Source organism: Labrus mixtus, chromosome 20, assembly GCF_963584025.1.
Source record: "Labrus mixtus chromosome 20, fLabMix1.1, whole genome shotgun sequence".
NCBI classification, from domain to species: Eukaryota; Metazoa; Chordata; class Actinopteri; order Labriformes; family Labridae; genus Labrus; species Labrus mixtus.
Genome location: NC_083631.1, coordinates 6,212,016 through 6,238,660, shown reverse-complemented (window position 1 = coordinate 6,238,660; position 26,645 = coordinate 6,212,016). Strand labels below are relative to the sequence as shown.

The 26,645-nt window shown below is 44.5% G+C and overlaps 1 protein-coding gene across 1 annotated transcript; it reads right to left on the bottom strand.

The window, feature by feature from the left end:
• Positions 1-26,348, bottom strand: tbc1d16 (TBC1 domain family, member 16). Its single transcript, XM_061026532.1, has 13 exons — positions 26,150-26,348; positions 20,801-21,015; positions 19,299-19,461; positions 18,802-19,101; positions 12,837-13,031; positions 11,652-11,799; positions 11,381-11,545; positions 9,744-9,892; positions 8,053-8,187; positions 6,414-6,600; positions 4,831-5,010; positions 3,380-3,526; positions 1-2,737 (listed from the first exon to the last, which is right to left on the bottom strand). The coding sequence occupies exons 2-13, from the start codon at positions 20,979-20,981 to the stop codon at positions 2,444-2,446; spliced, it is 2,244 nt and encodes a 747-aa protein (XP_060882515.1). The 5' UTR covers positions 20,982-21,015; positions 26,150-26,348; the 3' UTR covers positions 1-2,443.
• Positions 26,349-26,645: the final 297 nt, after the last annotated feature.

The window sequence follows — 26,645 nt, the reverse complement described above, 5'->3', positions numbered from 1 at the left end:
TTGATGCAATATCTTGAGCAGTGTTTAATGATGAAAAGTAACTGAGGTGTAAATCCCAGCAGTGTTTTTTTCTGTTGGTATCAGATCACAATCAGCAGTCATTTATTGTCAGAAAGGCATTTATACATTGGACTCTGTGTTTCGGTGTTCAGAAAAACCATTTCTGGAGATGTTCCTTCAAAGTATGACCGTGTTTTCTGTAATACCAGTGATAGGAATGGGCTCTGTTTTTAGCTGTGATGTGTTCAGTAAATACATCGACTTATCATTGAGCTCTACAGCAACGTCGTACATTCAGTGATTCTGATCAAAACCCCTTCAAATAGGAGAAGTCATCAATTAGGCTCATGACTGTCAGTGTCTGTGCAGAGAGAGAATGTGAGTTCAAAGAGGATTTTAATAAAATTCATGAGTTCCTTTGCACACACACACACACACACACACACACACACACACACACACACACGCACTCACACACACACAGATCCATTACTTCTCCATCGTGCATCCCTGACTTTGCTCATTTTCCTGCCGCCACCCAATCTTCAAAACTCTGCAGGCAGTTTGAGCTAGCAGCTGCACATGATAACTAATAGGGAAAAGGAGCAGTTATGAATGTCATTTGAAGAGACTGCTCACTGAGTGAGAGAGCGAGAGAGAGAGAGAGAGAGAGCGAGAGAGAGCGAGACCACGAGAGAGAGAGAGAGAGAGAGAGAGCGAGACCACGAGAGAGAGAGAGAGAGAGAGAGAGAGGAGCGGGTGGGTGGCAAAGGAAGGCTGATTGAAGGTCTTAATGCTACATTTTAGGACCAATTTGAAGATGTTCCCCCCCCTGGGAGTGTCACTCACAAGCTCTCAGGGAAAAGCCTCAGAGCAGAGACCATCGGTACATCTGGGACTTGCAAATCACAGAGGCAAGATCCCTACACACCGCTGTACGAAGCCTAAATGTTCCCCTCCCTCTCCACATCTCTCACTTTTTTTTTTCCCCCTCTGAAGATTCCCAACAGCCGGATTTTCCTTCTTCTTCTTCCCTCTCCCAGGTTTTGCCCCATGATGATGACGGCCATAATTAAAGAGACCGGTCGGGGGAGCCGGGAGGGTTGGGGGGGGGGGGGGGTCTACGGCTTCTCTCCAACTCATTACCAGATGTTTAGAGGTCACACACTCATGCACACATCCACACGTACACTGAGAAGTTTTGAGTGAGAAAAAAAAGGCAGAAGACAAAAAAAAAAGCAGATACATTCATGTGGACTGATTTCTGAAGTGTTGATAGTGCGTAGTCATTCTGTTTAAAGTGAAGAGACGGAGAAAAAAACAACACCGTGCTGACGATCTGCCACACCCCCTGTCAGACACAGACGAGGAAACTTCAAGTAAGACATCACCACTCTCTCTGTAAAAACCATCAGGGATCTCTTCTCTTGATGGCTCAATGAGTGCTGTACATCACCCAGGACACTCACATTACATCTCACATAGCAACGTGTCAATGGTTAATCCTCCTGCGGCTCGACAGGTAACAAGATCGTCTGACTTTACCAGAAGGAAACACAACGCTTTCTCATGCTTGTCAAGGAAACGACAAAAGAATGGGAACGTCCCTTATCACAATCTGATGAGGAAATGTGCAGGAGCCGTATCATGATGCCGGTTGTTTGTCGTGTAAACACATTCTTCCCTCGAGTGTTTTTGCCACAACACGCGCTGTGCCCCCTTTATACGTCAAGAATCGCTCATGCAAGGATATAGTATTGCTAAATATTTTGCAACTGCTGATATAAATGGAAACATTCATTTGTTTGGGAATGAATTTTGAAGAAAACTTAAAAAGGACTGGTAATTCTTTATAATCCCGTTTGTAGGTGAACCCACAGAGGTTGTGGATTTCATGTTCGGCCATGAGATACGCACACATATATAATCTGATATTCACACAAATATTCCATTGTGAGAACACAGGAACATTTTTTAAATTCTCATGAATGAATCTCCAGTTTGCATTTGACCCCTCAGTCAGAGTCTGCACGTAGTCAGACTGGTTGCCTCCAACCCTGATGTGACCCCCCCTGCCCACAAAGACCCCTGGAAGTTTGCCAAGCCAGCAGCAGACTTGAACCTGAAGGAGCTCCAGACCAGCACAGGGCCTGATGATTGTCCGCTGTGAATGAAGCCGCCGCCTCTTGACTGCCTGTGTGTCCTCAGCGCAGATTCATGTGACACTCAGTGCTGCAAACAAACGTTCTGGTAAGGCAGTGTCTCCACGATGCAACACATGAAAGGATCACGTGAAAAATCCCTTTTTAAGACGGTGAAAACTAGAAGCAGAGACTGTTGAGAGACAGGGCAGCAAACAGTCCAAGAATCCAACAGAAGGATCCAGAACTCTGCTGAGGCTGACATGAGCAAAAGACCAGCCAAGCTCCCTGCAGCCTCCACCTCAGGACTGTTTCCGAAAGGTGAAAACGTCCCGGGTTTTGGAGCCTCTCTTGCCCTCCGACGGAGGCGTGGGGTTCGGTGAGGGCAAGGGCGTGGACGACGGGGAGGGCGAGGAGGGCTGCGGGGTGGAGGTGCCTCCATAGGGGCAGCTCTGTGAGTCTGGGTGCTCGCCGGAACACTCCACTGCGGGGATGTAGCGGCTGTCCCACATCCCCGGGCCGCACAGTTTACAAAGGTCGTGCAGACTGCAGGGGATTCTGGGCAGGAGGCGGAACTGGTAGAGAAGGCTGCGAGCCTGGAGGAGGGAAAAAGATGGACTGAAATATGTAAAAGAGAGAAAAGGAACTGACAAAAGAAGAAAAGTCATGGACTGCAAAACAGTTACTTGCCAAACATGATGAATGAAAAACATTCAAACAAGTCGCCACCCTTGGCTTCATTTTTAAACTAAATAAAAACATGCCAAGGTCAACATAGCAGAGTGTTGCCTAAAGCTCAAAAGCCGGCCTGCTTGCTCTTAAAACATTGTGTGCACAATCGCAGGCAAAAAACAGCAAGAGCTACACCTGCTGAATGCTAACATGAACACACTGCCTGTGGTTGCAGCAGAACAAACAAAGCATACATAAACATGAGGATGTAGGCACAAGCTCAGTAGCAGAGATGCAGATCATAAATCCTTTGCATGGCATCCCATTAAGCATCCCAAGGCCTCTGTGGGCAGGTTACAGTGTACGGGAGCTGCTTTGCTGCAGCAGTACCACTTTAAATTAAATGTAATGCGGCAGTGTGTGTGGAGGAATACTTGTGGGCGTCATCATAAATCAAAGGTTATTTATCATATTTTGAAGATGTGATTTAGGTGTGCGGTGCAGAGGTTCAGAGTTTCTAAATGAGAAGGCCTCAACCTCGCGTAAAGAGCATTTAGTGGGGATACCTTGCGTAGCACCAGCTCTCCGTTCATGTGCATGGAGAGGTTGCTGAAGTGGAGCAGCATTTGGTCGGTGGCGAGCAGCTGCTCTGTCACATCCTCGCCGTAGAGAACAATGATGGCCACGCAGAGGAACAGGTGGAAGTAATCCGTCTATGAAGAGAGGGGAGGAAGTTAAGTCTAACAGGAAGACAAATCAGAATCATACCTAAAGGGAACAACTTGAAGGTTATTTCTAAACAAGACAAAGATCCGACATGGCAAAAAGAGAAATGTACACAGAATTACTAAACGAGAAACAAAGATTAGAGGGTTGAAATCTTCAGGGTGGAGATGGAAAGTAAATTAAAAGATTCATTTTTAAAAATGGCGGTTACATTTTTTTTTCAAGAGGTGCAATTTATCCCACGTGTTTGTGTGCAGTTGGGTGCATATCTAAGTATCCTAACTGAGCATTTATGTCACAGTATCTAAGTATTATATCTGATGCATCACACTCTGAGAAAATTCAGATATCAGTCGGGGTTTTCCTGCTTCTGTTCCATCTGATACGTGACATTTAACCGTCTAAATCGAGGTTTCCCCTCTCACCACCTGCAGCTGAAGATGTTAACATCGAGCAGGCGGTCTGAACAGGTGACATGAAGTGACTCTCTGACTGAGCGAGTAGATATGCAAAGCTCTTTGCCATGCTGTGAGCACGACTCTGAGACCAGGAGTGGAGGTTGTGTCATTTTGAGATAAGGAAGGTTGATTGTATTAGCTCGAAAATTTGGAACTGAAGCTCAAACGTCTGCAGATCGCCTGTTTCAGTGTCCATCTTTAGGACAATGCTTTACCCTGCAGTGTCCATCTTTAGGACAATGCTTTACCCTGCAGTGTCCATCTTTAGGACAATGCTTTACCCTGCAGTGTCCATCTTTAGGACAATGCTTTACCCTGCAGTGTCCATCTTTAGGACAATGCTTTACCCTGCAGTGTCCATCTTTAGGACACTGTTTTAATACCCTGCAGCGTCTCGAAGCTGCAGATTTCCTTTTGAAAATAAAGATCAGTCTTTGATTCCTACATGTATCTTACCCTGCTAACAAATCTCTCCAGTTTAAATTCAACCAAATAAAAAAAAAGGGATTTTTATGAAATATTAAATCTTTCCTGAAAAAGTCTTTAATCCACGATGAATTAAACATTTCACTCATCCAAAACCAAGACGTAATATGACATTTTACAAGTATTTAGGAGGATTACAATTGTCTGTGGTGACAGGGTTTAAGGGAATAACATGGATTTTAGTGCACAGAATTTAAACAGCACATTTCTACTTGCCTCCAGGAAAAGAAGAACAAAACGTGGCGCTACATCGACACGGCGTCAAACGCCTCCGTGCACTCATTTATGCAAAGTTGTTCTTACAAGCCTGCGTATGCAAAAAGGAGCCGCTCAGACTTTGCCCTGACCTGGTAGTGTGCCCAGCAGGCCTCCCACATGCGGAGAGCCTCGGTGTCGGGGAACTCTCGCTTGAAGCAGAGCAGGATCCAGCGGTGGCAGAAGAGCAGCTGGAGGCCGTCCTCCCCCAGCCGGGTCAGGTGCTGGTGGAAGCGGGGCAGCATGAGACGCAGCAGCTCCCGCAGGTACATCTGGGGGTCGGTCAGAGAGGGAACACACTGTTACAAACACAAACAGGCAGTTTCTAATGATGTGCTAGATCAGGGACGGGCAACTTTGGTCACAGCAAGGGCCACATTCATTTCATTCTCACTGCCAGAGGGCCAAATTGTAGTATACAAAAACGATTACAGTCAATAATGTCTCAAATTTAACTCAACATATACCAGTGATCAGATATTATTATGGACATATTCTGGTTTTCATGATTTCATGGCAGATTTTGTCATGTTTTCTTCACGTTTCCAATTAATTGATGTGTTAAAATTGACCTGAGGGCCACGTTTAGGGTTGATGGGGGCCGCCAGTTGCCCACCCCTGTTCTAGATGATGCTTCTTTCTGCTGCTTGTACACATATGTTCACAGGTAGTGCTTAAACTTCAGTGTTTCTTTTACGCATGTCCAAACTGAAAGTGTAACATAATGTTAGAATCATCATGAAGCACAGATTTATTGAGGAAACCACAACAAAGAGAACATGAAGAGTTAAGTTCAGAAAATCAGTTCCCCCTTGCTATCAGTATCAAATCCTCAAATCACTTCAAATATAATACTTCTTCTGGTCTTTTGAGGTTGTGGTGATTTAGCAAAGGTCGCGTTCATTCAGTCTATAGTCGTGAAAACGCACGGAAACTTAAGGAGTATACCTGAGTTTTGTGTCAGTGTGAGGCTACATGCTAAAGCTAAAGACATAGTTCATCTGACTTGTGTCAACTTATGTTTGAAGGCAAATTTGTTCTAAAAAAAACTATTCTAAAAAACAAAGACAGCGAGGATAGTAAAGATGGATTTAAACGCCAGCTGCCATGGAGACAAAGAAGAGGAAATCCAAAGCAGTGTTTTCACACAAAATGTCTAGAAGATTTCAGGCAGGACGCACATGAATTCTTCCTGTCTTCTCTGTTCTTACTTCTCACTTTGGGGGACTTCCCCTGTGTTATGGGTACAACATTTGGGCAATTTGTGTTGAGACATAAATTGCAGCTCACCTCAAACATTTCAGGAGAAAAGCGCTATAGAGATCATAATCAGACATTTACTCTTCTAGTAGGCGGTCATAGTGTTGCATTGGGTTGTTGGTATGAAAGATGATCACAAAATATCTTTTAAAAAGAAGATCACATTCTCAGTTTCAGAAATGGATGGATGAAGGCCTAAACCTGAGCAGGGAAGTCGTGCTGGAGGAGAATTAGGAACTTTCCCAACAATCCTACATGGAGTTTCTTTGTATGCATCTCCACTTCTTTAGTATGGCCTGATATGTGCTTCACACACACACACACACACACACACACACACACACACACACACACACACACACACACACACACACACACACACACACACACATACACATACACACAACCGTCCTACCAGCTGCCTCTCCATGTCTTCATCCCGAGGTGAGCTGATGAAGATGGTGTTCTCCATGAGGCCGACGAAGCACCAGAAGGTGTCGCTTTCGTCCTGGATCTCGGTGAGCAGGGGGGCCACCAGGTCCGACATGCCCTGGCAGTATCCCATGTCCGGGTTGAACACTGCATAGTTGAGCAGAATCCTCCTGTGGAGAGGACAAATGAATGTCCACGATGTTGCGACGTCTCAGCAGAAAACACGATGCATGGAACACTTCGGCAATGTTTAATGTCCATAATGGAGAAAGAGCAAGAGAGCCAAACCTTTGAAAGTGAGGGATTAATCCAACATGTTTTATAAGCATTGCTGGTTATGCCCTGCTTCCGCTGTTGCTATGCCAACTCCTCTCTGGTTACCAGGGAGCTAATTAATAATCTTTCTGATTTTGTATATGGATAATACTTTGAGGAACACTTCCCTGGTGGGCCTCATGCATTAGTAAGAAGAGTGTAAACAATGGAAAAAACCCCGGAGGACATTAGAATTCTTACAAGTGTGATTTATCTTTGAGCCTTACGATTTATCTTTATCCCCTTTATTTTGGGAGATCGCACAGTGGGTAGGGAAGGAAACAGGGTACACAGTGGGGAAGGATCGGAGGCTGCCCACTTAAGGACTATAGCCTCCGTACATGGGCTTGGAATCTAACTGTTAGATCAACCAGAGTGTGATATTGACAGAAACATTTATTTATTTGTCTGAATCCTGTACTGTGGTTTGATGGGCTCTAAAGGATAAAACACTACATGTCAAGGTCAAATAGAAAACAGGGACTGGATGAGGAGATTCCAAAAGATTTGGTATGATATGTGGAACGATAAATCAAACAACATATGACACAAGGGGATATGATTAACATAAAAGGGACACAAGCATTAAATGCTGTACAGAAAAAAATGTGGTTCTCATCCACCCTAAAGCTTTACTGTTACTGTAACCCCCGCCCTTGTTTTGTCCTCCTCCCTGTATCCTTTATTGCATTATGTCTTTAACTTCTGTCATCACATTCTTTTGTTAAGTTTAAGTTTTTCTTATGTTTAAAAAAAACAAACAGAAGTATCTGGTAAAAACTAAGATGACAGAAGGTGTCAGAGGAGGCGGGCTTTGCAGAGGTTTTGTGTTTGAAAGATTAAAAGATAAAAATGATAAGAAGAAGATGCTCAATTTAAATGACGTGCTCGTATTAAATGACCCAGTAAAAGTGATCAGTGTGGTATCAGTTCAACAGATGTGAGATATACGTGCAGCGCTGGTATCGTCCTGTGCCACACGCAGCACACGACATAATACGTAGACAAATACCAGGAGCCTGCATGAGAGTCACTAAACTAATATGCTATTTAAATCCTCCTGCTCCTCGTTTAGAAAGCCATTAGCTCCGAGTATGCATCAAAAGTGCTCAGACGGCTTAGTCAGAGTCAATAAAGCATGAAACTCATTTGCGGCTCCCTCAGGGTTCAGAATATGAAATGAAACGCCCGTGCGTTGAGCTGAGGAGTGGGGGCGATAAGGATGGATTGAGAGAAGGTGACAGACGGAGAGAAGGGCGAGAGAGACAAAGATGAAGATCTGAATAATGAAGAGGTGTAATCCTGACCTCATGATCTCCACATTGGGGTTGTTCTCTCCTCTGAAGAAGAGGTTGCTTCGGTCCGTCCTCACCACGTCTTTATCCACCGTGAACTGCACCTTTCTCCAGAACTCGCTGTGCTCCTCCGGGCTCATGGACAATCTAAAAATCGCAGAAAGTTAGACCCAGCCAGAAAGGAAACCAAATCCAGCCTCGTTAATTATTAAACTAGTTTAAAAAGCTTCCTGGGGGGGTAAAGAAGGACCAAGGCAAAAGAGTTAAAGAAAGTTTTTAGAGCACAAATCTCGAGGGAAATCAAGGGAATTAGGATCCAAAATAAAGCCTTATCAAATCATCTTTACCTCAAATGTTACCCTCGTGCAAAACACTAATGGTAAGCTGCAAATGAACTCAAAATGTGGGGGTGGGCGAGCAGTGGACTGAAGGGGTATTTCACCAGTAAGCGCCCCACTGAGGATAATACCACGACCATAAAACCCCACATCCATCCCCCTACATGTAAGCCACTGTATTAGTGATGTAGTCTGTGTATGGCACTAATGTACTCAAGTCCTAACAAGCAGAGGGGATTTAATTAACACTGTTTGTTTTCCATGCAGGCCCACCAGGAATAATGAGCGCACACCTGATGCAACGCCATGCAACTGTTTGGTTCCTGTGCCAGAAGAGTGTTTGTGCGCTTTGACCCTCCTGAGCCACCTCTCTCTCTCTCTCTCTCTCTCTCTTTCTCTCTCTCTCTCTCTCTCTCTGGGGATGCTACTCAGAATCGTTACATCCTTATGTATGACAGTAGAAATAACTAATTAACCAACTAGATTTTACACATCTAAATCTAAAAGTAACGATCAGTGTATACTCGTCCCTTTTCTTCCACTCATTCTGTTCCCTGTTTAATCTTTCATCAAAGTAATCCAGACGTGTGTCAGTCTGAAGTCTGTTTACTTGTACCTGCAGTGCTTTCACTTGCAGCTGCTTAGCGATCCCAGCTGAGGGAAGGACACATGGTTAGGAGATGAGGGGACGCCACCACAGACGTGTATCCTCGCTCCTAATGATCAACTAGTGGCCCCAGAGGCAGCTCTAGTCAAATGGTCTTTAAAGGAATCCACATCAGAGTCAGAACAAGGACCCTAATTACCCGACTTCCATGAAGCCGCCATGATGTACTCAAAATGTTAATAGGCCATACAGAGGAAACCTGTCCAATTATCAGATTCATTACAGACAGAGCCGCGCGACGTGTGAAAATATGAGCACACTCAACCTTTTGGTTATCGAGACAAATAAAGACTCAGGGATGTGCGAGAGTGTGTGTGTCAATGTGTGTGTTTTTTTCCCTCTCCTTCTGACGAGAGAATATTATCCGATAAGCGCTGACATGTTTTTTCTCTAGAGACCTTTTATTTCACACCCGGCACCTCCCCTTAACACTTCCCTGATTGTGCCTATTGATTGCTCAGCCTGCTATGAGAAGCCGCAGCAGACTCACATATGGTTTAATGTTTGACTGACTGCGTCGATACCGCAGCCGCGTGACAGTTTAGCTGCTGTTTGAGGGTGTCAGGAGTGCTGTCTGTTTTTTTGTTTTTTTACTTCCTTAGAGTTGTTTAAAAATCATTTTGTGGCATTAGCACTGTTCTGCCCTGTTCTCTCACATATACACACACATGTTTCTTGTTGTTGTCTACGCTGCATACCTCCTCTGCTGGATCTCGTGATAGAGGGTGCGTTTCTGCAGTCTCCAGGCCTCCCTCTCCTGAGACGAGGAGTCGTAGCTGTAGTAGTGCAGCAGGAAGGGCCACACCTCGCCGCGGATGGATGGGTCGATACCACCGAAGAAGATGGCCTGGCGGGGAGCGGGAGGAGAGTAAACACAACTGAGCACAAAGGGGCAAACAGAGGGCACACGGTGGCTTCTAATAGATAACAGTGAGAACAGATCAAACTGCATGCACGGCCTGCTGCACAACACAATACAAATATGGGATTACATTGTTCAATATTATAATAACGATTTGATATGTGATAAAAAAAATAAAAAATTCAAATGCACATTAGTTTTTAGTACCTAACAGTTTCTTTAAATATGGCATAAAAATCACTAAGAGTCCCTGGATGTGAGCAGCTGTTGTCTTTTGCTTTTATAGATCAAGTTGAGCAGTGTGTGTGATTCTGTCTCTTTTACAGGTTATACTGTTTTTCCTATTTACTTGTGTTGTATACACATAAAGACTTTCATTCCTGTTAATGTTGTTTGTTCATTTATTTATTTATGTTTGTCTCGTCATTTTGTATTATTATTATTATCTTCTTTAATCTCTTCTCAAATGTACTTTTATTTTTTCACGCTTATCTATTTATTTTTATTTAGTTATTGTATTTTACTTTTTGTGAGTTTTCCACTCTTGCACTTTTATTCTTGTATTTGAACTAAGAGGTCTATTTGTTGGACTGGGAGGGTTGTTTATAGGAAGAAGTGATACTGGGTTTTTGAATGTTTCTGGGGGAAAAAAAGGAAAATGTTGACTGCATCCCAATTGCACTGTATGTCTTGAACTTGCTTAAATAAAAATATGTTGAAAAAAAAAAAATAATCATGAAGAGTCAAAGTGAGAACTGTGGTTTCATAAAGAGTCAGTACAGCCGTTTTCACATGTACACTCCTGAAAATATCTAGATCATCTCAGGAGGGCCGCTCATGTCTCATGTTGGAGCGTGAAGCACCTCTGATAGATTGTTCCTCCTGCTCAACCTCTTCTACTTTCAAAAGACTTGGTCGAAACCTGTCAGATTCTTATGTTCTGTTATTTTTAAAGAGATGTGTCCTGACTGATTATTTGAAAATATTTAAATGAATCCTCGTCTACAAGCGAGTGTGCATGAATTCTTTTTAAAAACAGTTTTACTTCAGTATTGTTAAAGTAATCTGCAGGAGATGTGTAATTTCATGAGTGTTGCAAAATGCTGCAAAACTTAAACAAACACTGCACAATGAGCATGTCCAGCAAAAGCTGCTCTCCAGGGTTCATGCATTTGTGTGTGCTTCACTGCAGGGAACATCTTTGTCATCGTGTGACTGCCACTGAGTCATTTCAGGGAGATTAGAAACCTTCGAATGAGTCAAACACAGATACTCAAGATGACTCAGAGGGGGGAGATGGGCCGAGACCAACCCTGTGATCATGTGCAGGACGATGGCGCTGATTCAAAGTGAAAGTCAAACACTGTGGCATAACTTTCAGAATGACTGTTTAGTTTGTGTGTTTTAGAGATGTGAAGCTTGGCTGTGAGGACAGCAGCAGGTGAGACTGATGGTGTATTATTATCCACACACCTTGCGCAGCTTGTACTCCTCCTCCACCTGGCCGTTGTGGTTGAGGTGACGCAGCCAGGTGGTGACGTCCAGCCGCCGATAAAGCTTCTCCTCCGGGTGCGTCTCAGCGGATGGCAGGGTGGGCCGCTGGATGGAAAACTGCATGCAGGACTTCTCAACTGACACCTGATGACAAAAAAAAAAGAGAGAGAGAGAGAGAGAATTAGAAAAGGAGAAAGGCAGGAAAATAGAAGCAGGAAAAAACCTTCAGCTTTCTGTGCTGTAGCCTGACCTGGTCTTTGAGCTGAGTTTCCCTGCAGCACTTCCACTGTTGAAAGACCTCCGACAGCTTGTCCAGGCCGGCGTGATGGAAGTGGAGGATCTTATATTGGCTCTCTCTGCTGGCTATCACCAGCTGGCCACTGGTGCACGCCTCATCACTGCAAAAGCACATAAAACAAGAAATCTAAATGCATGCATACCTGGCACTCTGCACATAAACCTAATTTAAATATGCACATCCATCCTTTGTGAGCTGCACGTGTGACTCTACCTCCGACTTTACCAGGTCCTTTTCCTGCAAGCCCCTTAGTATATTGTCAATGTGAAGGCACCAGCAGGACATATTCAGGAAGATTCCCCCCCAAATGAGCCGGAGGTAGACTGTAAAGCGCAACAGGGTGATCGCCGTGCATATAAGGAAACTGCTCCATTATGTTTTCTGTCTGTCAGTGTTTTCTTCTCCACTCATTTGTTGATATTATGAATCTGCTGAACTACACATAGCATCGATAGAAAACCCCAAAAAACTGTCTTCATAGCGTCAGACTCTGTTGCGCCGTCCACCACTTTCTTTCTTTTTACATTATGACATCGTGTCTTGTTTCCTGAGAGGGTCTCTTTGCTGTGTGACATGTTTGAACGAGGAACGATTCCAGAGGAAGCCTGCCTTAAATCTTCGATACATTTTCAGGAGTCCCATGTGTGAAAACGGCTGCAGAAACAGACTACACCTCTGGATTTAGGACTTCTACAAGCCAGGAGAGCTGCTGCGTTCTGTTGGAAGTGTAACTATGCTCCATCATTGAGAATATGGATAAAGGAGTTTTCTGACTGTGTTGGTCTGGAAAGACTATCTTACATTTCTGAAGACAAGTGGGAAGACTTTGTTCAGCTCTGGGAAACATCAGACTCAGACGAACATCATAAAAGCTGGGAGTGTAGGCTTCAACTGAAAGGAAATTGTAATGTCTGATAACTATGTAAGTGTGAAACATATAAATGAGAATTCCCATAAGCTCAGATAAAGAATTTAAAGTAATGTGTTAACCCAGGATTGAATAACCAATCTCTTCCTTGTTCCTAAGCACACACATTTTCCACAGATCATCATAAATCAAAACCGATCCCGTCCCGAAACCTGCAACACATCGTGACACATTACACATTAGAGACAGACTCAAGACTCCCGGCTGACCTGAAGAAAAGTCTCAGTGACCTCATGTGACCCAGGTCCACCCTGAAAACCCCACACAGCTGCTCCAGAGCCAACACCTTCTGCTGCTCCTCCCAGCGCACACCCTGCGACTGTCCGCTGCACTCGGAGGGGGCGTGGCTGTCCAGGCTGGAGGCGGAGCTTACAGAGTGGGTCATGGCCTCCTCGCACAGCTCCCTGAAAACAAAAACCAAAAAACAACAAAAAGAAAATTATAAAGGAGTTTCTATGGAGTAAGATTCCCAGAGACATTTTTCAGAGCTTGATTGTGCTTCAGGAAACATCACATTTCCTTTATTTAAATCAACCAATAAGGGACAGGACAGGACGCCGTTATTTTTCTTCTTAATGTGGAAAATGTATAATTAATTTCATGTGGCCATCATGTGTTTTGTCGAGTGACGACTGTGCAGATACACAGGCCTATCCCAAGCTCAGCTCTGCCCTGTTGTTTTGTGTTTCAATAGAAAAGGCTGAGAGTGTGAGAAAAGCATGGAGGCTCTCACACACACACACACACACACACACACACACGGATCTCTATACACACACAAATCACACAGTCCAATTTCCCCTGTCATTCCCCCCTAGGCCGGCATGTTGTTCCCGGCACTGAAACCTGAGCTGAGGGTTCCTCTGCTGCAGGAGGAGACACACTACACATACACAGACGAAGACACACAGACACGTGTGACGGTACAGAAATACAACACACACATGCATCGTGAACAACAGCAAAAACACACAAGTTAATAATATAAGAGTCATCGGCTGCCATGTTTAATGTCTTACCACACACACACACACACACACACACACACACACACACACACACACACACACACACACACACACACACACACACACACACACACACACACACACACACACACACACACACACACACACACACACACACACACACACACACACACACACACACACACACACACACACACACACACACACACACACACACACACACACACACACACACACACACACACACACACACACACACACACACACACACACACACACACACACACACACACACACACACACACACACACACACACACACACACACACACACACACACACACACACACACACACACACACACACACACACACACACACACACACACACACACACACACACCATAGCTAATGACCATAATGCACTGTCAAACACGTCTGGAGACATGCTAATGCGGGGAAACAGGCCTACATTAAAATGCGTTAAACCGGCTGACATTTGAGAAGTACACGACTAAATGAAGTTATTTTTTAAGTAAAAATACTTATTGTGTATTATATGTTAACCAAAACCATTTAAACCAAAGCTAATCATTATTTAAAAAATATATTTCATTATATCTCAAATATTAAAAAGAGCTGTGCGTCCCTCTGGTTTGAACAAACGATTTAATTTAACGGTATCCACTGTAGAAATGACAGCAGTTATTTCACCGGAAAATATATTTCCTATTCAGAAAAATGTTACAAATTAAGAAAAGTGACGTGTTGGTACTGGCCACAGTGGAGGCCAGCCAACTGTAATCTATCACACCCTGCATCAATCATGTATGGCTAATCATTTCCTCGTCAGCAGATGGGAAAATAACAAGGACTGATCAATCCAAGCTGCAGCGTTTCCTCCGCTATCTGTTGATTTACTGCGTGCTGTCTCATGTATCGCGCCACAAAGCAGAGCGGGGGGGAGCTCTGGTTAAGTCATCTGAAATCTGTAGGAGCTCATTTAAAGGACTACTGTACTCGTTTCTCACAACTCCCAACGACTGTCAAGCTATGGGTGTTTACAAGGCCTATGAGAATTTTCACAGAAAAGCGTTTCCTTCATTCTTTGGCACGCTGTACATGCGTGCAACAGCGTTGTTGTGTATTTTTCCGCATAGTGCAAAAACTCTGGGAAACACGGCGAGGAAGCACATGACACTTTACATCGAGGCGTGGATTGTCTGCTGTGCTGAATCCAAGCCGAAACTCAATGATTGGTCTACAACGTCTGCGAGCGTCGAGCAGCCTGGTTCTGCTCAGACACAAAGCCTCCAACTGTACAGAGCTGTGTTATGTAAACAAGCTGTTTTGATGGAGTCAGGCTGCTGCACGTCCCACCAGGCCAGACTGAGATCAAACTGCCCTCAGGCCCTTCATAACACCTCTCCCTACATACACAGGGAGACTTTAGCCCACAGGGAAAGGTGCTGCCAGGTCACCCTGAGAACCAGAACCAAGCACTACAGGCCTCCAGGGACTCCCAGGCCCCTTCAGATAATCCCTGCAGGGAGCTGAGAGATGAAGGCGAGGGGGGCTCTGCAGGCACACACTGGGAAATGGTCAGCACAGTGAGAAAGTAAAAAAAAACATCAACATGGTTAACTAATTTGAAAGTAGTGACACAACATGACATGTAAGTCAGCTACATGTTTTCAGGAGTTTAATCATACAAAGCCCTTTAGATTTTCTATTTGACCTGGATATGCCCTTCACATTTCAGCCTTTTTTTTTTTACCTTCACTATATTCTACAATTCTACAATTCACTTAGCAGACGCTTTTATCCAAAGCGACGTACATCAGAGAGTAAGAACAACACAAGCAAGGATCTAGAAAAAAAGGGAACAATGTCAGTAAGAACAAGCGATCAGCTTTGAGTCCGATTGGACAAACAGGCACAACCTGTGTCAAAATATTACAGGAAAACCAGTCCATGCATTTGTTAACTGAAGGTTGGATTATTCCAGTTCTGCTCTATCAGGCCGCCCTAGTAAGTCTCTAAAGTCTCTTCAGCTGGTCCAAAATGCTGCAGCCATGACTGACAAGAACTAGGAAAATAAATCACATTACTCCATTTCCAGAGTAATCTGACAGTGCTCACAGAGCCGTGTTACTTAACTAGAAGATTACCCTCCCAGAGTGAAGGCCTGCTTGTGGCACCTACAGTCTCTATAAAAGTAATATGGGAGGTAGAGCCTTCAGTTATCAGGCTCCACTCCTTCAGAATCATCTACCAGTGAGGGTCCGGGAGGCAGGCACCACGCTCTACTTTTAAAACTCCACTTATTTATAACAAATAAAGCTCTCGTCTCACATATGCACAAGACCCCTGAAAACGTCCTGGACTTTTCTGGGTGAGCTGCATGTGTGAACACAAACAGCTGAATTTTTATACTGATACCGTTTACTGGAATTTTTCCTGCCAGCCCTCTAGTAAATGTGAGAACTGTGAAAAAGCAGCGGGAAATATTTTTAAAAAATTGTATGAATTTTTCTTTGCTGCTATGTAATTGATGTTGTGAATGGGAAGTGCTGATGTAAAGGTAGAATTGATTGAATTGACTATAGTGTTGAATAGTGGACACTTTTGCCTAGTCTCCCGCTTAGAGGGACATGTGTGAACAACACAACTCAGGCAGATTTCAGGGGGCGGTCTGCGTGACGTTTTCAGGAATGCACGTGTTAAAATGACTAAAGAGAACGGTCTATAGCTGCTCTTTTTTTGAAAAGTGTCTTGAGTGTAATTTTCATCAACCTTCATTTAAGCCGTGAAAATCGTGAAGTTTCCCCTAATTCACAACGTCGGGATACATGAAGTGATTCGATCGGATCGGATTCTCTTCGTTGTCCCACAAGGGGAATTTGTTTTGCAGCAAGACATAAAAACACATCTACATTTGGACATATGCCCGAGAGAACCGAGTGTTAAACTTGAGAGTGTGTTAAAGCCTCACTACATTGGAAACCACTTACCTGAGTTATTATCACTTCAATTCTGCTAATAAAGCCTCAGTGAAGTAGAGCAGGCGGTTTAATAAACTACGGCTCAATTTGAAAGAAACTTGTAAAGAAGCTCAACAGAGATTGCTGTGGATTCCTCTCCCACCGCTCTCCTCCTCCTCCCCCCCTTTTTTCATCCGCTCTCGCTCTCCCATACGCCGTTCTTTTCTCTTTGAATGATTCCAAGTGACATGTTTCCAGTTCCCGGCCCCTTAACAGTGTCAATTAAAGCGAGAGAGAGAGAAAGAGAGATTGAGTGGGTTCCAGGGTTTTGGCTGCTGCTCCGCTCTCTTCAGTCCTCTAATCCGGAGAGCTGACATTCAGCCCAGCACAACAACCCCGGGAGCACTGGGAATCAAAGGGCTTCACACAGACTCTGGTTAGAGGAGGGGAGGGGAGGGGAGGGGGGGGAGATATTTGAGAGGTGGGCAACACCGAAAGAAACAATATTGAGGAAAAACAGAGTGAATGAGAGAGAGGAAAGGATGCAAAGTGGAAAGAATGGACTGATAGTGGAAAGAAGAAGGAGGCTAGGACGTACTCAAGCGCCAGGTTTTTTTTGAGAGAGACTCTAACGGAGAGTTGAAGCACGGAGGAGCCGAGGAAGAAGAAGAGGAGGAGGACAGAGTAAAGGTTAGAAGCTGTGAAGCCGAGAGCGCTGCCAAGTCACACACTGACTGCACTTACAGCAAGCTGGGGTCTGAGAGCGGTTAAAAAAAAAAAAAAAAAAGGCCCCAGAACACACACTGACAGGCTCCTCTCACTCCCTCTGACACACACACTGACACAGAGGCTCGCACATTCTGGGCAACACGTCAGGCCAAATAGCTGCGTGAGGAAACGACCACGAAGGGAATCTTAAAGGCGAAACAGCCCATGAGGTCCGAAAGAGGCATCGCAGTCGCTCGTCCAGATGGCTCGCTTGATTGAAGAAGAAGTCTCTGGAAAGCTGTGGGGTTTTTGGGGTTTGGGGGGATTTTTTTAGGGGGGGGGGGACTTATTTCAGGGCCATCTGTGGGTTTATAAAAACATTTAGATTCAGAGCTGCGTTTTAATCAGCCGACTCATTTTCACGCCTCCTGCTGAAGTCATCTACCTGCTCTCACTCCCCAGGAGACACGCTTCAGCGTTTGTGCAGTGAGCCACCATGAGGCCTCCGAGCGTCCCCCTCTCTCCGACTCCCTCATGCAATCAATTCTTTTCTGTTTGGCTCCACCTTGTGGCGGCTTTTGGTAACTGAAAACAAAAAATTCCCAAATAAACCTAATCTGGGTTCTCATCTTATTCTGGATCTGATTTTTAAAAACAGAAGAAAGCTGATTATTTATATCCCTGTACACATACACAATCATCAAAGTGTCCGGGATGCTGATGTTCAGTGTGCAGTTGTGTTTTGGTTTTTTTGTCTCTTAGATGATCTCTACTGACAAAGGACGTTCAGACACCTGAAGAAGGAGATTTTTACACCGCAGCGCAAAACTTCAAATTCACACAGTGATAGCAGAAGTTGCTACGTCAAGTCTTGCACCAGGACAAATCGGACACTTGGCTCCAGGAATTCCAGATCAAACCCTCGAACTTCCGGTTGAGAGACGACCCACTATACCACTGAGCCACAGCCGCCCATGAGAGTTATTCACAGTAAGGCGTGTAGCTGACCTGATTGCCAGGCGGGTGCAGAATAACGGTTTGTCAAGAGGCTTAAAACCCACCTCAGCTCCAGATCTCAGCCTGCCGTTAGGTGAGCTGAAAGTTAGAGTATTTAGAGTCTATGCACAGACTGAATGAACGATGACAAGGTAAAGAATTTCCACAACACTCGATCAACCCGTGAATAAACGGCTTAACTATCATTATTTTCTCTAAAAATAAATCAGAAGAATTTAATCATCCCCTTTGTTTTTATTGATTATTCTTGAGACTTTTTTGTCTTGTATGAAAAGCTGAGGGGACATTAGAGGAGAAAGAGAGCGGCAGGAGGCTGGACAAATATAAAATCACCTATAAGGATTCTTTTCACAGTGCTCATGGTATCCACACGCTCGCTGTGGAGTCATGAGGAGGTGAATGAAGGAGTCTTTGCTGAAAGAGTGAACTTAACTCTGCTGTGGAAAAACATGGATCACCATAAAAGGTTTTCACTGACCTGCTTTCGCTGTCCAGGAAGACGGAGCCGCTGCTTTCACAGAGGGCCTCGCTGACGGGGGACAGGCAGAAGGGCGAGGAGAAAGTGTCCGAGTCCGACCCCATGGTGCTGTCCCGGCTCACTTCATCCGACAGCTCGTCGCCCTCCTCCGTGGTCGAGGGCAGCGGCTGCTGGTGTGACGAGGGATCGGCTCCCGCCTCCACCACCACCAGGCTGTGGCTCTCCCCAGAGGTGCTACTGGTTATGTTCCTCTCCTCGTCATCTTCTTCCTCCGGGGCTGCAGGGGGCCGCGAGTGAGGCCTGGAGAGGGTCACACTGACATTTAGTTTTTTAAAACATCATCAGAGTTGTGCGAAATGTTGACACAGGGCTGATGATTTTTTCTTACATGAAATAAGAAGTGTTCTCTCAGAGATGTATCAAATGATCATTACAAAACAGCAGACATATACTTGACTAAAATTCTTCATGAAAAATATAACTTGAGATTCACATACCGTCGGCCCCTGCGGCGTGCGTTCCTGCGTACAGGGGAGCTCTCTGGCGTGATGTAGCGCAGCGCCTCCTCATCCTGCTTCTGGATGCGGGAGTTGGGCACCCAGGTCAGAATCAGAGTGGTGCCCAGGCTATCATCTTTCTCCGTGTGCACACACAGGTAGCCTGCAGGGGGCGACAGAAACCCAGTCAGCATAAGTCAGGAGCATTAAGGAGGAAAAAAAAATAATCAGGTAACACGAGAGGAAATGACAAGACTTCTATAAAGAAGCATGCAGCTGCAACCTAAACACAAACATGAAACCAGAGGAGATGTGACAACACCGAGGGGGATCCCGAGAGGTGAGTGATGACCATGCATCAAACTGAAACACAGTAAAAATGAACAATGACAGACAGAGAAGATAAGAGAGAGAGAAACTGAACAGAAAACTGAAATCCTGTTAGTGTTCATACCAGGAAAAGATTAAAATCAGCTCAGCAACGAAGCACTTAAAAACACTCTTTTAAAAGCATAGAAACGTCAGCCTGTTTTAAACCCTATGGTTAGACTTTAAAGGAGCAAGTCTAAGATATCTAATGAACTAGATCATAAAATGATCTTCCTATATGATCAGACATTAAGGAGACATGCTATGTTGAAGTGCTGGCTTCTCTGACAACAATGCAGCAGCCAGTATGTTCTCCTTCTAACTTTAGATTCTGGTCCTGAATGCTCTGGATTTGTTTGGACCGGAGAAGGTAGGCGGTTTTAAGGCACCCCCACACGGCCGTTGGTTTGGTTTGCCAGGCAAGCGTCAAACCAACAGGTGTTCAGATAGAACTGATTCAACCCGAACTAAATAAATATTGGAGATTTTTGAGAAATAGAGAGAGAACTCAGCAGCTGGCTAAACACTGAAGCTTCAGTGTCCCCGACACTGTATGTGTGCTATGTGATTTTTATTCTGCGTTTATTTATATTAGATGTCTTTTGCTATTTTCACAGGTAAAGGACAGGACACAGTGTTTCCCCTAGGTTTACAGCGTTGGGGGGGGGGGTGGGGACAAGCCGACATGGCGACACAAACACTTGAAGGAATCTTGGTGTTCATGTGTTACTTTTAATGACAGCTGCCCTTTTCTATCAGAAAGGTATCATTAAATGACTTCTTTCCCTGATTTCCGACTCTATTCACTATCCTATCCCTACAATAAAGGCACAAAAAGCCCAAAAATAAAGACCTTCAGGGGGGGCCGTTACCAATATAATGGTAGGGGAAACACTGGGACAGGTACATTAGTATGTGTGTGTGTTGCCTATAGAGTGAGCTAATAAAGTATGAAAGAAAGAAGAGCGATACCTGAAGACCAGAGTGAGAAATATACAATATATACATATTACAACCTTTATCAAATATAAAAGAAGACTCAGTATAAAACATTAAAATATATATAATTTATGGGATTATTTCTGTCTCTCATCACATGTACATCCACACTGTCAGCATCCATCCAGCCTTACCCGGGTGGTGTTCCGCCAGGCCGGGCAGGGGCTCTGCAGGGTGCACACAAACGTTATTTTTGGAGAAGATGATTTCGCCATCCAGGCCCGAGCGCAACGACGTGCCCCCCGCACCCGGATTAAAGGTCAGGAGGTCGGAGGCTTTGGAGGAGGCGCGCCGCAGGAGCCGACCCAGAGACATCTCCTCAGGCGCGGGGACTCTGGGCCCATATCCTCTGCAAAGGAGGAGAGGGAGTTTAAAGTCAAGAGGAGGAGGGAGAGGACAGTACGTGATAGAGATGTACGGCAGCAGTAAAAAAAAAAAAAGAGGGGAAAAACAAGGGAGGACATCAGAGACTAAAAGTACTGGAGCGTCATGAGACAAAAAATCTGCAGAGAAAAAAAGTGAAGACAGAATTCACAAAGCGGCTCCTGGGGAAGTGCTGCAACTTTATGATCAGAATGGGTTTTATAACTGAACAACAGCCATCCATCCATAATCTATACCGCTTGTCCCATCCTTTGCTTGAACCAGGAACCTTCAGGCTGTGAGGAAACAGTGCTAACCACTGCAGGATGCTATGTTGTAAAAACGACTTATACACAAACAGGGCTAAATTAGCTAAGAGTTAAGAGGTTCAGCTTTGACCACAGGGGGCGCCATAATCAGCACAAAAGTTTCACACAGCAGCTTTAAGTAGCCTAAATGCAGTTGTGGGAAAAAATCATTTGTGGGGCCCTCCAACCTTCATTCATCACCATAATGTCTGCCAGTGTCCCAACGCTTAATATTATTCCCTCTTTCTTTTTTCTCTCTTGCAGACGGATAGATCCTCTTTATTTACTTTGATGATCCTTATTGACAAACTTTGGTTTTCAAAGGAATAATGCATGTGACGCTTAGCAGGGGATTTGGAGTGAGTGCTGTCAGATGGGGCCCCCTGAGGGAGGTTTCCTGTCATTAGAAAATTTGCCGTTGCTTTGGTTTACCATGTTAGCCCTCAGGGGCCCCCTTACTGGTCTGGGGCCCCAGGCAGTTGCCTGACTTGCCCGTTGACAAGCAGCACCTCTGCCTACATGAGAGCTTCTGTTTGGATTCTGAGTTACATTTTGTCTTGTTCATTCTGAAAAGTCAAAGCAGATGATTTGTTTCTATGAATACATTTCTCATAATTCTTGGATAACTATCTTTTCAGTTCAGAAGAACAGAGCCGTTTATTTCTCAGGTACACTTGTCAATGACAGGTGAATATTTGAAGGACAGTTACACACGTCCTGACACTATAAGAGTGCACACATCCTCCCCTACACCTCACCTATACTGCAGTGTCCTTACTGCAGGATCCCCCCCCCCCCCCCACACTTATTCAGCACTTCCACCTGCACCTGTACTGACACACACTCAGTGGATACTGTACCTCTGTGTGACTAAAGCCTGTCCCACCTTGTGTAAGCAAAGCATGTCAAACAAAGACTTGTGCAAACAGCCTTCACCCACGTCCGTGTGAAACAGCGAGGCACTTATCAGAAGCCAACAGATGTCATAAACATCAGGTTCAGCGTGTCACAGCACCCATCTCTAACTTCTGTAGTCTAACAGCGTCACATCAGAGAGCAAGACTCGTGTGAAGAGCTCAAAGTAGAACAGATCTTCAGATGTTTTTGAGGCTGTGTCCTCTCTGAAGAGGCTCAGAGGGATCCTCCTTTTCAGGATTAAAAAAACCCACTAAAAGCAACAACTCTGCTCCTTTTCAAACTCCTCCCGTAGGATGAATGAATGAATTCTAACCCATCTCATTCAGATATTTCCCTTCTGTTACCTTTACATCGGTTGTCTGTATCTTTTTGCTCACTTTCTGTGTGCAGCATTGTTTTCTTTTAAGCCAAAATCAGACACATCCTCCCCACTCCATCCGAGGAATGTTCCCTCCTTTTTCCTCCGAGGACGTGTTTACCTCTTACTGATAAAGCAGGCACCCCACTTCCTGATGCCCGGCCTCAGACAGGAAGTCGACTGGCATGAAATCCAGAGAAGAAATCTGTACAGAGACTTACTGAAGGCCATCGTTTGGCATGCATTTATAAATGTGGGGGAGTGGGGATGCTTTTATCCATTCACACAGTAGGACCTACACGTCTTTCAAAAGGTGCTGCTGTTTGGGGCACATGTCAGTAATCTTGGTTAATCTGATTAATCGTTTAGTTGACAAACATTCTGAGAGCCAGAAGTGACGCTTGCTGTGTCCAATTAATCGTCAGAATCTCAAATGTTTACAGCTCAAGAAGCAATCTAGCAATTCCACAGAGCAATTAAGAAGCAATACAACGAGGAGTATAATCCTGTTAATGCTCAAACAGAAGGGAGGATATGATATATACAGAGCAGGATCATCTTGTTCTTATGTCAAGTGTACTGTGATTACTCCAGGGGTGGTAAGATTAAATATATGTATTTATATTATATAATAAGGCAATATATATTTCTGGTGCCAAATATTTAAATCTATTTTTTTTTTTAAATATGGTGAGCTAAATAGATTTCTCTGCAAATTTGACTCATCAGGTCACCACTCCATGACTCCACACTGAGTGAGTATCTCCTCTGTAAATGTCTCTTTGAGTCATGACTGTCTACAATGAGTGAGAAGCTCAAGTCCCGCTAGCTGTGTTGTTGTTGGAGCTGTGTTTACATCGTGTTAACGTGCACGGGATGGCCTTGAATATAAAGCTGTTTCAGTCAAGGACTAGAGAGAAGAAGAAAAACCTACTCACTGATTATTTGGATGTCACTTAAGTTTGTTTATATCACGGTCATTCTGTGTGCAATATGAAGCTACGAGCTAACCAAAGTGTGCTAACATTAGCCTGCTAACACAACACTACAGGACACAGGCTAATGCAGCTCGAGCAAAGGACAATTTTGTCAGCTGATTCACTTAATGGTGCTTCATTATGGTGTGTTCTAACTGATAATTCCTTTGAATGAACGCGGTTGGAGATGTGTGGCTGGAGGAGAGCGGAGGCTTCAGAATAGCGGCGGTGTCACCAAACAGCAGTTTGTTTTGGTTTCATGCTGGTGCTCAAGGGGGCGACATCTACTGAATCAAAAAGAAGAAGAAGAGGACAGCAGGATGAAAGAGAGAAATGGAAATATATCCTCCAATATCAATTTAAAACTCTGTATTGACATTTGACTTGTTGTTTTTGTACGATTAAATAAAAGGGGTATCTATCTACATTTCACACAGCGTCAGACTTTTTGGGTTGTTTTTTTTTTTAAACAGAAGGACAAAGAATTAGCTTCCATGCAAACCCTCCTCTACACACACGAGCCACATACAGCCACAACATCAGCTGTCACTGGGCTATTTGCATGCTAACTGCTTCTTATAGAGTTAAACTAATCCACTTGTAAATAAGCTAGAGTGGAACAGCGGGGTGTGTGACTTTGCATTCCTGCACACACTCTGAAAACATGCTACTTCAACATGATGTGCAGATAATGACAGGCTGGGGTCTTCAGCATGACACACATCTGTTTGCAGCAAACTCACAGCAGTAACACACTGACTGACTGCCGTGTGACCATCCCGTGGTTATTTCAGTCTGTGTGTGATTACAGGCTCGGGCTGATAGGAGTCCTTCAGTCTGGCTGTCCTCACACTCCTCTCTCCTGGCTTCATCTTTTATGCTGTCAACACCTCGCCATGCCCGCTCACACACCGCCTCTCCTCTCTGACCTTTCACTGTTTTATCAAATGACTCACATCCTAAACCCAGCCTGGTCTCCCTGCGACCTGCAGATCACACACACAACTGACAAACTTGTCGTGCATTGCACGCCAAAAAAAAAAGGAGATGTATTAGATACCTACATCTTGAAAATTTAGCCCCCAGTATGGAAAAGCTTCAAACTCTCAGAGTCTCAGCTTCTCCCCTCGGGGCGACATCAATTAAGCTGTCACACTGACATTTGAATAGAGAAGCCAATTCTTTCTAAACACCTATAGTCTGCACTGTAAACTGATGTGTCCTTGGGCTGTGAAAAGGAAGCGCGGCTCGAAGAAGCCTGAAAAACAAGGTTCATGTGGAAAACACAAAAGGCTGGTGACGTTATGGGGAAACTTTATGGACAACTCAGAGTCTGTGCAGAAATGTAGGCTAATGCATGGAAAGACACAGATATAAACATATCAAATCTTTTTAGGTCTTACAAAGCTTTAAAAAAAAAAAAAAAAAAATACAGATCCTCAGTAATTTTTTCAACCAAAAGCTGCAGAGAGATAAAGAGAGAGAGAGCAGCGGTGGTTCACTTGAATTCACCGGTTGGAAAATACTGCTGCTTCTCGAGTCTGTTTGGAGTCTAAAAAAGATGCAAGAGTTCAGTTCAGGTCTCTTGCAGCGCTGTGCAAAGATTGCTAATTAAAACAGAGTAAAAAAGTTCTTTGCGTATCTATTTCATGAGACAGGTTTGAAGGAGAGGACGAGTGAGGTGACAAATTGCAAGCAAACTCCTGCACGCTGTATAAACTGCACAATGACATGGGCAACATATCAAAACATTGCATTGTGCAATTTAGTTTAGTTGCAATTTTTCGCAACTGGAAACAAGAAATAACCCAATGCTGGGGAATTGCTGTAGAATTAAAACAGATATCCGTATCATTGATTTTAACAAGTATCATATCGAAATGTTCAATATTCTGGTATCGTAACAACCCTGTCCTCTTCTACAGTGCAGTACAATGTGAACTGAAGGGATTTGTGAAACTCTTCTCTCACAAATTAACGAAGCAGATTTCTTGCAGGTGGTCTCTTCCTGTCCTGGAAAAGCCTCAGTGTAGTAACAGGGCAGCAGCAGAGGCGTGCCATGATGTCGGGGACTCCATCAGCCATCGTTACAGTCAGTCTGACAGGCAGCATCCGCCTGACAGGAGGCGAGCACAGCTGAGAAGATGGGACCAGGCTTTTGCCACCACAGCACAATTTACACACACACACACACACACACACACACACACACACACACACACACACACACCCAGGCCCTGTAGTACTATTCATCTGTGTCATGGTTAGCCCGAGCAGGGACTCTATCTGTACCACCTTGAGCATAAATATTTTAGTTTAGCTTCCAAGACCATGGCCGAAATCCTTCGCTGGTTACATTTCACGGCGTCCACGTTTGCAGGCAACTTTAAAGTTTTCTCCAACAGCAGCGAAAGCTACACATTACAAAGATTTAACCGCTAGAGCAGGATGAATGCACCCTGCTTCTTGATTTCGTGGCATACACCTGTTCAAGCGGGAGAAAATGAATGAATAGCAAGCAGCATGAAGAGGGAGAAAAAAGGGGGCCAAGCGGCTCACCTTCAGTCCCGCAGCAGAAGTCTACTGCAGCCCGTGTAGGACATCCATGTCACCGGGCAGGCGGGCGGGGAACCGAGCAGCGTGCACCGGCGTCGTTTCACCTCCTTTCACCTGGATTTATCCCAGCTGTCAGGGAGCTGTAGTCTTGTTTGTATCCCTGTGTTGATCTCCCGACAGTGACACCACACGTTTGGCTGCTGCTTTCTACAGCTAAAGTACACTTCCAGTTTTAACTTTCAAAGTAAAACTATGTTTCACAAGAATTCGGCTCGGGCGCTTTTAATTTGTACGCCTACTTCCGTTTCCTTCTTAGTTGTGTTGCTAACTTGACGAAACATCTCCGGACCAATCCCCCTAAATTTCGCCGCTTCCGGGTTGTAAAGGCATTTATTTCACACATAAACTGGGATTTTTTTCTGATGGGGCATCAAAGCACGACTGCGCTTTCTATTAAGCATAAATATTTTTCACATTAAGGGAAGTCAGCATTTATTCG

Excerpts from the sequence above, each read along its gene's own strand:
- tbc1d16 (XM_061026532.1), bottom strand. The coding sequence starts at position 20,981 with ATGTCTCTGGGTCGGCTCCTGCGGCGCGCCTCCTCCAAAGCCTCCGAC. Across the intron at positions 19,102-19,298 it reads GCACGCCGCAGGGGCCGACG|GCCTCACTCGCGGCCCCCTG; the intron begins GTATGTGAATCT and ends GACCCTCTCCAG. Across the intron at positions 13,032-18,801 it reads TTCCTGGACAGCGAAAGCAG|GGAGCTGTGCGAGGAGGCCA; the intron begins GTCAGTGAAAAC and ends TTTTGTTTTCAG.